At 45.7% G+C, this 14680-nt stretch overlaps 1 protein-coding gene across 2 annotated transcripts in view; it reads right to left on the bottom strand.

Moving 5' to 3' along the window:
• Positions 1–14680, bottom strand: part of LOC123759852 (stromelysin-3) — a 165286-nt gene that overhangs the window by 117107 nt on the left and 33499 nt on the right. For both annotated transcript variants that reach the window (XM_069317569.1, XM_069317563.1), the window contains exon 2: positions 12346–12489. In XM_069317569.1, coding sequence (XP_069173670.1) covers positions 12346–12489 — 144 coding nt within the window. The remainder of the gene's footprint in view (positions 1–12345; positions 12490–14680) is intronic.

The following is a 14680-nucleotide window of genomic DNA, read 5'->3' as shown; positions in this document are numbered from 1 at the left end:
GCCAAACTATGGTATATAATATTGATTGGTGAAGCACTGTTATTCTATGTAATAATTTATAGTGCTTATTATAATTTACTAAGAACAACTAATATTTCTCAAAACAAAACTACGAGTCTTCAATAGGATATAGCTGATCTGTAATATTATAAGAGCATGGACAACAGTAGGTAAATAACACAACCCATGTGGGACCTGAAAACTACAATTTTCCTTATAATTGAACCAATCACGAATATTCTGCTATCTATGTTGACGGACGGGTACTGTGACACGTAAATTGGTACGTGAGGAAGAGTTTGGGCCTTGGTAAAAAAAGTAACTGGGAATATATCACATATTTACTAATTCATATTCAACATATTGACTTTAAGCATTAAGTCATATATGTGCTGTCTTGTGTGAGAACGGGTTGAGGAACATATAATCTCCTCTCACAACCAGACCATCACCAGAGAAAACTTAACAAACAACACAGAAATCATCAATAGATACAGCGATAGCAGGGGGCTCGACATCTGCGAGGCACTACACATCAAAAAGTCAACACCAGCAATCAACAGCCAGTTAATGCACAACTATATCCTACCCACTTCAAGACTCCGAACCAATATATAAGCATCTAGAGGAAGTATGGGCCAATAGGCCTTCTGCAGTTACTTCCGTTCTTATGCTCTCATATCCAATTAATACCCATAGTTTCGTGTTCTGTCTTGTATTTGTCACAAGTTGGTTCACCTCAGCCAAAACTGTTGCACCATATCATCTCACCCAAATGCAAATATATATATATATATATATATATATATATATATATATATATATATATATATATATATATATATATATATATATATATATATATATATGACAATGTCAGACCACGGAGGAAAATGAAACAGGAATTTCCTTAAGTGCTTTCGTATATTAAATACATCTTCAGAAGGAAGATTCCTTCTGAAGATGTATTTAATATACGAAAGTACTTAAGGAAATTCCTGTTTCATTTTCCTCCGTGGTCTGACATTGTCACATTCTTAATCACGTGTTTATTTTCGTGATATACACACATATATATATATATATATTTTGGTAGCAGTCTTTCCTGTAGACATATATTATTAAATATGACCGAAAAAGTAAGATAAATAATTCTGACACGAATTTTCTCAATACTTCTTATGTTTCTTTTCACTGTCGATAGTAATTGAAAAATCAATTCTCCAAAATTCATTTTTATTTCTAGTCTGACGCGACACTTGAACGCGTTTCGTAATAACTTATTACATTTTCGAAGACTTTAGTTTACACACACATACAACTATAACCTGCAAACACTAAACAGAGTTTAAACAGCTTTCATTTTATACCTGCATTTGGGTGAGGTGATATGTTACAACAGTTTTGCATGAGGTGAAAACAAACTTTCAACACAAGACAGAACACGAAACATTGGGTATAATATTGGGTAAGTTAAAGGGAAGAATGGAAGTAACTGCAAAGGGCCTATTGGCCCTTATTTCTTGATGCTTCTATATTGGTGCGGAGTCTTGAAGTAGGTAGAATATAGTTGTGCATTAATTGACTGTTGATTGCTGGTGTTGACTTCTTAATGTGTAGTGCCTCGCAGATATCAAGCCGCCTGCTATCGCTGTATCTATCGATGATTTCCGTGTTTTTTGTTAAGACTTTTCTGGTGATGGTCTGGTTGTGGGAAGAGATTATATATTCCTTAATGGAGCCCTGTTGCTTATGCATCGTTAATCGCCTGGAAAGAGATGTTGTTGTCTTGCCTATATACTGAGTGATCCGGCCTGTACTCCTCTTGACATACCAGAAAACATTCTTAGGAAAGTACTCCAAGCTTGTACTAAAGAGGCACCCTTCTTGAGCCCGGATGGGCAGATGTATAAGCAAGTAGATGGGGTCGCCATGGGTTCTCCCTTAGGTGTCCTGTTTGCGAACTTCTACATGGGTACCATCGAACAAAAGGTCTCATTCGACATGAACTTGAAACCGGCCATATACTGCAGGTATGTTGACGACATTTTTACACAGGTACCTGATGTCAGACATCTGCAGGAGCTGAAGGAGGCATTTGAGCAGAATTCTGTGATACGTTTCACTTACGAGATGGAGAAGGATGGGAAGCTGCCCTTTCTAGATGTAACAGTCATGGAAAGGAGCGGAGGTTTCCACACTGCAGTCTACACGAAGGAAACAAACATAGGAATGTACCTCAATGCCAATAGTGACTGCCCAGACAGGTACAAGAGGAGTGTTGTTAACGCTTATGTTGACCGTGCTCTCAGCCACAGCTCGGGATGGAAGCAAGTCAATGAAGAACTCTGAAGGGTAAGGCAGGTCCTAGTCAACAATGGCTTCTCCAATGGTTTCATTGAAGACATCATAAGAAGGAAGGTGAAACGCCATGCAACCTCTGAAGAGACAACTAACACAACACCTGTACCCCCTATTAGACTATTTTACAGGAACTTCTTTTCCACAGCTCATAAAACGGAGGAAAGGGTCCTGAAAGATATTGTTAATAGAAACGTTATTCTTACAGGCAAAAATCAGAAGATACAATTGACGATTTACTATAAAACCAAGAAAACGGCCAACCTACTCATGAGAAACTCTCCAGACACAAAGCAGAACGCTTTAAAAGAGACCAATGTCGTCTATGCCTTCAAATGCCCACTTGGGGACTGTAAGCCTCAAAGAACTCAGTATATAGGGAAGACAACAACATCTCTTTCCAGGCGATTAATGATGCATAAGCAACAGGGCTCCATTAAGGAATATATAATCTCTTCCCACAACCAGACTATCACCAGAGAAGTCTTAACAAAAAACGCGGAAATCATCGATGGATACATACAGCGATGGCAGGCGGCTTGACATCTGTGAGGCACAACATATCAAGAAGTCAACACAAGCAATCAACAGCCAATTAATGCACAACTATATTCTACCCACTTCAAGACTCTGCACCAATATAGAAGCATCAAGAAATATGGGCCAATAGGCCCTTTGCAGTTACTTCCATTCTTCCCTTTAACTTACCCAATATTATACCCATTGTTTCGTTTTCTGTCTTGTGTTGAAAGTTTGTTTCCACCTCATCCAAAACTGTTGTAACATATCACCTCACCCAAATGCAGGTATAAAATGAAAGCTGTTTAAACTCTGATTAGTGTTTGCAGGTTATAGTTGTGTGTGTGCAAACTAAAGTCTTTGAAAATGTAAAAAGTTATTACGAAACGCGTTCAAGTGTCGCGTCAGACTAGAAATAAAAATGAATTTTGGAGAATTTATTTTTCAATTACCATCGACAGTGAAAAGAAACATAAGAAATATTGAGAAAATTCGTGTTAGAATTATTAATCTTACTTTTTCGGTCATATTTAATAATATATATAAATATATAAATATATGTATATATATTATGCATTTGATGGTTACAAGATATACATGGGTTGATACAAAAATAATAATGCAAAAAGGTGCTTAAAGGTTATGGATCTCTTGAAAAACACAACAATGGGAAACATTGATGAATGTCACAGACGGGTTCGATCATTGTTGCAAGTCAAACACTTCTTCGAATTCCTCTGAAGTTGGACTAGTGCCCAAGACGCAACAGGCATTTCCCCTCTGAATCGCAACACTGAGGCGCTGGAACAAGAAACTTTTTGCTCTCTGGTCTTTTGTAGCGCTGATCAATTTGTCCCCCAATTCCTTCAGGAACTTCATATATATATATATATATATATATATATATATATATATATATATATATATATATATATATATATATATATATGCAATTGACGATCACAAAACACTGATCATTTTATGCGGAAAATCCACAGAGAAATATGAAAGGAGGTGAACGTTTCGGCTTTGTTAAAGCCATTGTCAACACCAGACTGAGTCTGGTGTTGACAAAGGCTTTAACAAAGCCGAAACGTTCACCTCCTTTCATATTTCTCTGTGGATTTTCCGCATATATATATATATATATATATATATATATATATATATATATATATATATATATATATATATATATATATATACACACAACTTTTAGACACACATACCCACCAGGAGACTTGAACCCTGGCCATCAAGATGGCAGGTACACACTTAAATCCACTACACAATACTCAGAGCCTTAAAAGAGGTGGACGTTCTGGGGTATTTAACCTCCAGGTACCCCGCCTCCTCCCAAGACCACTAGAGACAGTGAGGGATCACTCACGTTTTTTGTCAAGCCCTGTTATATAGTAGAACACGGTGTCCATGCTTAATGCACTGACTTGCTTAAACCACAAGTTTGAAGTATACAACTTTTAGACACACACACCCTCCAGGAGATGTGAACCCTGGCCATCAAGATGGCAGGTATTCACTTAAATCCACTACACTGTACTCAGACTCAGAGCCTTAAAAGAGGTGGGAGTTCCAGCGTATTTAACCCCCAGATAATTCCTCCCCCCCCCCCCCCTCCCAAGACCACTAGAGACAGTGAGGCAACATGGGAGAACACGGTGTCCATGCTTAAACCACAAGTTTGAAGTATATAACTTTTAGACATACACCCACCCACCAGGAAACTTGAACCCTTGCCATCAAGATGGCAGGTTCGCACTTTAATCCACTACACCATACTCAGAGCCTAAAAGAGGTGGGAGTTCCGGGGCATTTAACCCCCAGATACCCCCACCCCCCTCCCAAGACCACTAGAGACAGTGAGGGGATCACTCAGTTTTTTTGTCAAGCCCTTTTTACTGGCAATATCCAATGCCAGAAAACCCTGGTGTTACATAACAGAACATTACCGTAAAATGTGATGACCGGCTCTGGGTCACCTGAAAAGGACTACACAAGGGGACATGGGGACATGACACAATTCACCTAGAAATGTAATCAACACAAACCCCAATAGTATGGAGTATAAACACTCTAGGATTGCCCTTTCAGTCCTATTTTAATACACATCTGGATTTGTCTCCCGTGTGACCAAACACACACACACACACACGTCTGCTCACATACACTCAATTCAAGCCATCCTTGACTGACAAGATGGTAATTAGGGGTGAAATTTTACATACTATGTGCTTCTCAATCACCTGTCAGGTGCTCTAGAGACAATGCGGGCTAATCACTTGACTTCGAATTCTGGCTTAAAAATATAATTAACAATTGAACACAGGGATACTTACTGTTACGGACCCGAGTCCAGCGTCCTAGCACGGAGCAGTGACGACAACGCCATCTGTGAGTCAGCTCCCGAAACTCCCTCCAAATGGACGACGCCATCTAGCGAGGACGGGATATACCGGCCACAGGGGTTGGTTCCCGACTTAATCAGCTCATAACATAGCCGCTGCTGACCTCTGGTGAGGTGGCGCTTAGACAGCAATGCCATCTATTGAGTGGATAGGTGGACGTTTGTGTCTAAGCCTGTAAGTGAGGTTCCCTAGTCCCAGTGCTAATGACGTGTCTGATTACAGAGTCGACCTGAGACTGCTGTAAAGGACGATGGATCAGTCTACCCAAGGCAGCCAAGGTCTCTCCACGAGTTTGCTCTGACGAAGCTGTGAGTCACCCCCGGACGAACACTGTTAAGAGTGTTAGCCTGCCTGTGATGTGGCAGTACCAGGAATCGTCTTATCCGGGGTTGGCTGGTGGAAGAGACTAGCCACTGTGGTGCTGAGAGAGGAGAGTGATCAGCGGAATCACACGAGGCTCCTGCCTAGGGCTCGCAACCCTAGTATCGGTCGTGGAGTGGCCTACACAGCGAAGCTGATCGGAACCTGCCAGCTACAGGCTGGATTGTGGTTGAAGGCCTCTACGATGGAACACCCAGTGGGACTGTGATTTGGCTGGCCTGTGGCCAGGGTAGATTCGCCGAGAGAATCAAAGAGGATTCATCGTGGGCCGAAGAAGGGAACCAGGGCCACTCATCGTGAGCACCGTGGAGCATCCAGTGTCTTCAGAGGAAGACAATTCTGTACATTATAGTGTTTATAACCCCGTGTGACTGTTTATATATTTATTTATGGTGGTGGTGATTATATATATATATATATATCAGAGCATTTGTATCCCTTCCCCTTTAATTTAACTTGCATTACGGAACACACCCCTTGAAAGCCACTACTAACTTGGGGCCAGATACCCAAACTCTAATAACATCAGAGAAGAACCCGGTTGCGACCCAATAGGGCCGTAACATAATTGGCATCCCCAGCGGGATCCGACCCCTTGTCAAGTAAGTTTGACAGGGGTGGTGAAGTAGCGCAATCCCCTGTAAATAATTCCCCCTGTGTGTAACTATTAGGACGTTATACGTCCTTTGCGGTGCTCGGTGTGACTCAGTGCAATATTGTAGAGTGCGGTGCTCGCTGTGATTAAGTGCAATGTTGCATAGTGCGGTGCCCGGTGTAATTACGTGCAACAGTGGCAAGTGAAGTGCTTGGTGCGTTAAGTGCTAAAGTGAAAGCAGTGTGTTAAGTGCTAGTGCTCCATCTAAGTGACAATGGCAGAAAAAGCGACCATCGACGATCTGGACGATGTTCAGGCCTTTCTGAACAGGGAGGACTGTCTTGCCAGATTGAAATATCTGGAAAACCAGAACTTGTATTAGTGAGTGCCTATCTGGAGATAAAGATACGTGCCAGTGATTCCCGGGTGGAGATCTTGTCCAAGGTTCACAAGCATTTGAAGGCCGAGGAGAAACAGGAAAGCGAGGCACAAATTACAAAAGAAAGTGAGGAAGTAGCTTCCACTGAAAAGGAAGATAAGGGCAGTGACATTGAAAGCGATTCAGGTGAGCTGAATATAAGCTTGCTAACTGTCAAATTACGTGCCTTGGAAATAAATCGCGAGATAGAATGGAAGAAATTAGAAATGGAAAGAGAGAGACAAGATAAAGAATTAGAGATGAGGCGTTTAGAACTAGATAGAGAAAGAGAAAGAGAAGAGCGAGAAAGAGAAGAGAAACGGGAAAGAGAAGAGCGAGAAAGAAGAGGAACGGGAAAGAGAAGAGCGAGACAGGCAAGAACGACGAGTCAGAGAGGAAAAAGAGAGACAACATGAGCTAGAAGTATTGCGGTTAGGTGGTCGGAGGCCAACAACGGACACAAGTATTTTCGATCCGGTAAGGAACATCAAAATGGTCCCGAAGTTCAACGAGAAGGAAGTTTCGAAGTTCTTCGCGGCCTTCGAGAAGGTCGCAGCCTCTTTGGAGTGGCCAAAGGAGAATTGGGCCATCATGATACAGTCCGTCTTGACTGGGAAGGCCCAAATCGCCTACTCCACGTTGTCCCTTGATGACTCCGGCGATTACGACAAGGTGAAGAAGGCAGTGGTCATGGCTTACCAATTGGTACCTGAGGCTTACAGGCAGAAGTTCAGGAACCTGAAAAAGACCTCGGAGCACACGTTCACCGAATTCGCGACCATCAAAGAACGGCTTTTTCAAGAATGGTGTGCCTCTCGGAAGGTGGAGACCAAAGAAGACCTCGAGCAGCTCATACTGTTAGAGGACTTCAAAGACTGTCTGTCTGGAGATCTGAAGACGTACTTAGAAGAACAACAAGTAGAGACCTTAAGTGCAGCAGCCACCATGGCTGAGGAGTACATCTTAACGCATAGGTCTTCCACTAAGTATGTCCCGAGGAACTACCCACGCCTGTTTGGCAAGCCTCGTCAGGAAGAGGAGAGACCCATCCCACAAAGCGCTAAGAAGACGCCCCCAAGTAGCCCTCGAAGGACCAGTCCTAGCAGTCTGAAACACCGCAGTCCGAGGAGGAATATGGTGTGTTGGACTTGTGGGCAGAAAGGGCATGTAGCTGCTATGTGCCGAGGCAGAAGAGGTAGCGGCCCACATAGGGAGGTGATGTTGATGGGCTGTGTAACACCACCAGCAGGAAGCCAGTCTATGACTAGTCGGGAAGAACCAAGATTGTTTGCCCCTCACACTTCAGGCGGGTATGTATCGAGTGATCATACTAGCAGATGAGTTGTAGTGCTCAGAGATAGTGGAGCAGCCCAGTCCCTGATCATGAGAAACTCGTTACCCGAGGGAGTGAGTGTGGACGGGAGACAAAAGGTTGTCCTGGTCGGGTTTCCTAGGACGCAGTATGTTGCCCCCTTAGTGCCGGTACATCTAGACTCGCCTTACTTCAGCGGCACATGTGCGTTGGCAGTAGTTGATACCCTGCCTATAGCTGGGATTGACGCGATACTAGCCAACGACTTGGTGACAGATTGGAGCAACAATCATCCCAAGATTGTGGACGAGTCAGCCGGAACAGCAAGGTCCGAGGTAACAGCAGGCATTGGTAATATCCAGGTACAGGCAGACGGACAACTACTTAACATGTTTAATCCTTCCTCTTACCCACAGATCGACAGCACTCTAGCAGAGTCTCCTGATTCTTCTCCCGACAAGAAGCATGAGGTTATGATGGCAGAAGCGACTGAGCGAGAAGAGAGGCCTCGTGTACAAACACCCACGGATACCCCAGAGTCTGGAGTGAAGGCACCTGAGTACTTGCGGTATAGCAAGATACAGCGTTCATCGAACCGGTCTGAGATTCCCCAGATGTCAGTGGTATGTGAGGTATGTGCGAAGGTTCTAGTGCCCTCTTCGGTCCAAACCAGGCTAATGGATATAGCCGGCTATGGACATTACAGGCTCATGAAACTTATCCCTAAGTTAGCCAAATGTTTCTTGGCGGTATTTTTTGTTCTTGTGTGTGTTCTCAGTAAGGACCAGTGGACGACCCGACAGATGATGGCTCCCATGAACATTGCGAAGAGATCCCAGGGATTGGAGATTTGCACTGCGAGTGTTGCAGTCAAAGAAGGGACCTGGAAGGTGATGGTAGATGCAGGAGGTATGGGAAAGAAAATTATGAGTAACTGTTTCCAACAGGTTGACACCCCCCCCCCCCCCCCGCGTGATTGCAGCGTTATGCGGAACGTTGGTCGACCTGACGGTGGCAGAGCGAACACCATCTTCGTTGTACAAGCAGCTCTGTGTGGACTAGGTGTAGGCCTAGTAAACGGTGGTGCTGTAAGTACTGTCTTAACAACTATAGCTGTCACTCTAAATTATCAGACCCCTGTATTCCAGGTTCCCGTCTCCCTGAAGGACTACTGGACTGGCACAAGAAATGCCGTCTGTGACCAGCCATCAACGGTGCCATGACACAGGGAGGTGTCGAGTCACCCCAGATCACGTCTATACCGATCCTTACTCGAGGCACGTGAGATTATGCCCCTGCTTGACATCTCAGTGAAGGTGTGGGAAGCCACATCAGGCAGGTCATTGCCTCTCATCTTCAAGTTTCCTTTGTGCCAGAGTTTCTCATTAAGACAGTTCTGTGGACAAGACATCCTCGCCACTCCAGTTCATAGTGTACGTGAGTCCGTTTGGAGTTGTACCCATGTACTAATTTGGTTTGTTTTTTCTTTTATAGAAACCCAAACCAAATTCTTTTTGGTGGAGAGGTGTTACGGACCCGAGTCCAGCGTCGTAGCACGGAGCATTGACAACAACGCCATCTGTGAGTCAGCTCCCGAAACCCCCTCCAAATGGACAACGCCATCTAGTGAGGACGGGATATACCGGCCACAGGGGTTGGTTTCCCGACTTAATCAGCTCGTAACATAGCCGCTGCTGACCTCTGGTGAGGTGGCGCTTAGACAGCAACGCCATCTATGGAGTGGATAGGTGGATGTTTGTGTCTAAGCCTGTAAGTGAGGTTCACTAGTCCCAGTGCTAATGACGTGTCTGATTACAGAGTCGACCTGGGACTGCTGTAAAGGACGATGGATCAGTCTACCCAAGGCAGCCAAGGTCTCTCCACGAGTTTGCTCTGACGAAGCTGTGAGTCACCCCTGGACGAACACTGTTGAGAGTGTTAGCCTGCCTGTGACGTGGCAGTACCAGGAATCGTCTTATCCGAGGTTGGCTGGTGGAAGAGACTAGCCACTGTGGTGCTGAGAGAGGAGAGTGATCAGCGGAATCACACGAGGCTCCTGCCTAGGGCTCGCAACCCTAGTATCGGTCGTGGAGTGGCCTACACAGCGGAGCTGATCGGAACCTGCCAGCTACAGGCTGGATTGTGGTTGAAGGCCTCTACGACGGAGCACCCAGTGGGACTGTGATTTGGCTGGCATGTGGCCAGGGTAGATTCGCTGAGAGAATCAAAGAGGATTCATTGTGGGCCGAAGAAGGGAACCAGGGCCACTCATCGTGAGCACCGTGGAGCATCCTGTGTCTTCAGAGGAAGACAATTCTGTACATTATAGTGTTTATAACCCCGTGTGACTGTTTATATATTTATTTATGGTGGTGGTGATTATATATATATATATATATCAGAGCATTTGTATCCCTTCTCCTTTAATTTAACTTGCGTTACGAAACACACCCCTTGAAAGCCACTACTAACTTTGGGCCGGATACCCAAACTCTAATAACATCAGAGAAGAACCCGGTTGCGACCCAATAGGGCCATAACACTTACTCAATTACACAGCCCATTCACTCATACTACCATGCACAACTACTGCTGCAGTATTGTAGTCTCTTAGAATGGCGATGGCTAGTCTCCTCCAAGGTGATGCGGCTAGGCTAGAGTAGAGCCTAACGCGGCTCAGCTCGGTTTGTACCTACCTTCACTTGGGTGGCTTTGCATATCCCTCAGGGTGAAGTGACACGCTCGTACAAATTGGCAACAACTACAGCGAACGTCTCTGTCCCACACTGGGACCGAAATTCCCACAAATTTCTAGAGGAAAACTGCCCTGAACACTGGCAAGATATTCCCCGATCTCTCCACTGCTAAGTGACACAAGCAGGAGATCAGATGAAGGTCTGATGATGATTGGAGATGAGGATTTACAAGACAGTCTGTTGCTCTCTGCTCGTGTTTACCCACTTCTTATTTCAGTAAATACACTTCCTATCATACACGCAAATACGACGGGTACCCGGATTCTGCTACGTTCCTTGTGGACACACGATGATGTTGCGAGTATATGAAGATGTACTCAGAAGCCACTAGAGACAGTAATTTCTCTTGGTTGGCCGACCAAACGAAAACACGTCAGACAAGCGTAGTGGCTAGGGCAGAATGGCGACATGATGCCCAGGCCGACAAGGTGCTGGCTTTACCGGTCCTTCCTTAAATTAGCCAATCAGAGAGATGCACATCTAGGTCCTAAGGCCCTTAGCCAATCACAGCTCCCCTCAGTTGGCGAGCTGTGATGTCACAAGGCGTCTGTGCCTTGGTTGCTATGGGAACGGCTCGGGGTGGATGCCTCACGCCTCACCACCCACTCCCTCTCGCTTCACTGTCTCCCTCAATCTCCTGCAGTAAAACCGCTATACGCTCAAACTACTTCCACAAATGCGTTACAATTGCCATTGTAACATATTTGGAATGCAGACGACCTAAGCTCTCAGACGAACCTAAACACGGGATGTCTCGTGTATGGGTTACCATCTCTAGACGAGTGCACGCCCATTTACGTACTCGGTGTACGGGAGCGCTCGTGCACCCCACACTCTAGTAGAAGATTTAGCTGGTGAAAACCTATATCCTCACCCATGACATGCAAGTACGCACCGCAAAGTGCCATTTTGAAATTCTAATGGTGCATCCCACAGCGCAGCATAGGTGTAGTTGAAATGTAAATTCCTGACATTCACAGAAGCATTCCTATTCTTTAACTTCCCATTCTTACCCTCAGACTTTTACAGAAAGTCTCAAAATCACACAGCCTGGGCAAACTTGACCACATCCTTGTTGTTGCGGAGTACTTGGAAGCCGATCAGTTCCTCAATTTTCACTCTCAAGACGTCAAAAATCGCATCACTTATTTCTGAAGAATCTATACACTCGGAGAATGTCAACCCCACCGACTCAGAGCCAGAGCGAGGGAGAAGGAAGCCCCATGTCGGCAACAGAAGTCACCCCACAAACAAGTGAAATATCCACTCACTGGGCGACCAAGTAGTCCACAACAAACGTCAGGCGCGAATCAGTAGCTAGGAGAGACCAAACATGTTCGCTTGCTGTGACTGCCTCCTCCCTCAACGTCTACCATCTCACCCATAACTCAATAAACCACCAATTATCGTTGGCCCTTTTACCTGTGGCTCAGTGATCTGTCAATTATCAGTATTCAGACAATCACCAACATGGTCCATAAGCCACTGACAAGCGCTCACCATCTTACGTGTCACGTCGTTATCAACACATTTGTCATCTTACCTGCAATTCCAACAACCAATTATGTTTCACTCACCTGGAAGACTTTGAGAGCCTGGCGAAAGGTGTCTTCTGAAGAAGGCGGCGATGGAGTGGAGGCGGAAGAAGAGTTTGTTCTGGAGGAGTGGAGAGGGGAGGTATAGTATGTGGGTATCAGGTAGCCATAGGCGGCCAGGTACACCTGTTCAGGAGAGCAGAGGATGAGCGTTAATATAAATGCCTTCCAGTGGACAGTGATGCAGTTAATATACAAAAACACCCTAATGAACATTTTATAATAAGATATTTTGCACAAGAAAAAGAAAATAGAGAGACAGATAAGCAACAGGAATATTTAACGGTACTGAGACAGAAACATGCTTCAGGACACTGCAACAAAGACCATCAACTGTAGTTCAGTGTGATCAACCTATTCACACACCATGTTGATTCCAATTCCAAGGACCCTAGGGCAGGTAAGCATTGGATGGAAGGTAGGGGCGAGGTTGCAGAAAATTTGTGTAAGCAGCAGGATACTAGTCAGGGATGGGAATTACAGCTCGATGGCCCAACCACCGTGGGTTTTGACTTGTAATGATACTGTTTGGGGTTCTTCATTGTTCATTTGCATTTCAGGGCGTCGCACAGCGGTTCGGCTTTCAGGTATTTGGCGGTAGATGTTGATGTTTCTCACGGCTTCGTTCGTCGGTCTTCTGGCTTCAGAGCTCTTCCTACTTCTTTGTATTGGTGTGTTCCTTCGAGTGTGGATCAGTGGCTTTCTTGGTCTTCTTGGTGGTCTTGTTTCTATTAGATATCACAGTGCTGTCGATCAAGGTAGTGGGTGTGCTGTCCAAGAGGAAATCTTTAGGTCTGTAGTCGCACTTCTGTTGAGGGGGGATGGTGCTCCAACTAAGAGTTCTTCACCTGACGAATCCGACGAGTCGAGAGCAGAGGCGGTGGAGGTGGTTGTCCCCTGGAGTTTGAGAGGTAGCAGGTCCTGCAGTTGAGGGACGAGTGGCGGCCGACTGTGCAGCTGCAGGGATGGTGGGTGGAACTGTAGCAGATGTCGTTTGTGAAGGCGTTGGTTCCGGTGCTGCTTCTTCCACCGTAGCTGTGGGAACAGGTATGGCAGCAGTGGACAGGAGATCTGTGAGTGCGGCAGCGTTCACAGTGATGTCTGGGTCAGGAGTCTTCGTAGTACTCGCAACTGTGGTAGAGGTGGTGAAAACTTCCTCGGGCACGGTGAAGGTCGGGAGGCCATTTGCGACTTAGAGAGCATTTTCAGGATCCTCACATACTCCTGATGGTTGTGGCCGCCAATCTTGTCTGCCACTGTCTTTAGAGAGTACACCATACTGTGAGGAGTCGGAATTGTTCATGGCGAAGGCTGAATCTATGCTTAGCCGTGGTGAAGGCTGGTTCAGTGATTAGGTGGTGAGTTGGGAGTCTGGTCCCAATTGTCTGGGTCGCTGTGTAGTGGCGCCTCCTCCTCCAGGAAGCTCAGGGACGATGGCTGCTTGGACATTGAATTGCGATTGTGCTCAGTAGACGGTAGAGTGTGGTGTGTGTGTGGAGGCTGAGTGTGCTAAGGGAGAGGGACGAGCCAGCGTGATGTGTGTTGGGGGGGGGGAGGTGAGTGTGGTAAGAGAGGAGGAGGAGCCAGCATGGTGTGTGTAGGGCTGGACGGTCTCGCTTCATGCAGGTCGGCGTTCAATCCCCGATCGACCAAGTGGTTGGGCACCATTCCTTTCCCCCATCTTATCCCAAGTCCTTATCCTGACCTCTTCCCAGTGCTATATAGTCGTAATGGCTTGGCGTTTCCCCTGATAATTCTCTCTCTCGGTGGGTAGAGTTAAAGATCAAGGCGGCAGAGCTCCCCAAGTCCTCTATTTTCTGTATTTTCTACTGTCGGCGTGGGTAGCGATGCGAGATGGCCACGTGGTCATCATTGCAGACGAGGCAGCGTTTTGTTGTGGCCTTACAGACGGTGTAATGGTGGTCTACCGAGTATATGCCCCACTTTGGAACGTGTTCTGTGCAATCCTTGGTGAGATGCGTGTACTGGTAGCACTTTAGGCATTGTTGTAGGTTGTAGTAGCGTTCCATCTTCACTCGATAGGGTGGGATCTTGACGCCATAGCAGTGCATTCCTTGAGTACTTCTGCTGCTAATATGGTGAAGGTGAGCTTCATAGCTTAGCGATTGTCGTCGGTATTTCCGAGGATGGCCCATCGCATGGTCTCATGTTTTGGTTTTCCTCTCATGTTGATGATGATCTCCATATCCTTGTCCGTGATTCATTTGCTGGACTCTCTGATTAAGACTGTTCATGCGGCAAGGAATTGACGTGGGAAGCTGGTCTGGATATTTGCTGCGTAAATGCGGTTGTCATG

This window comes from Procambarus clarkii, chromosome 8 (assembly GCF_040958095.1).
Source record: "Procambarus clarkii isolate CNS0578487 chromosome 8, FALCON_Pclarkii_2.0, whole genome shotgun sequence".
NCBI lineage: Eukaryota > Metazoa > Arthropoda > Malacostraca > Decapoda > Cambaridae > Procambarus > Procambarus clarkii.
The sequence above is the reverse complement of the archived record's forward strand: the minus strand, read 5'-3'. Positions and strand labels throughout refer to the sequence as shown.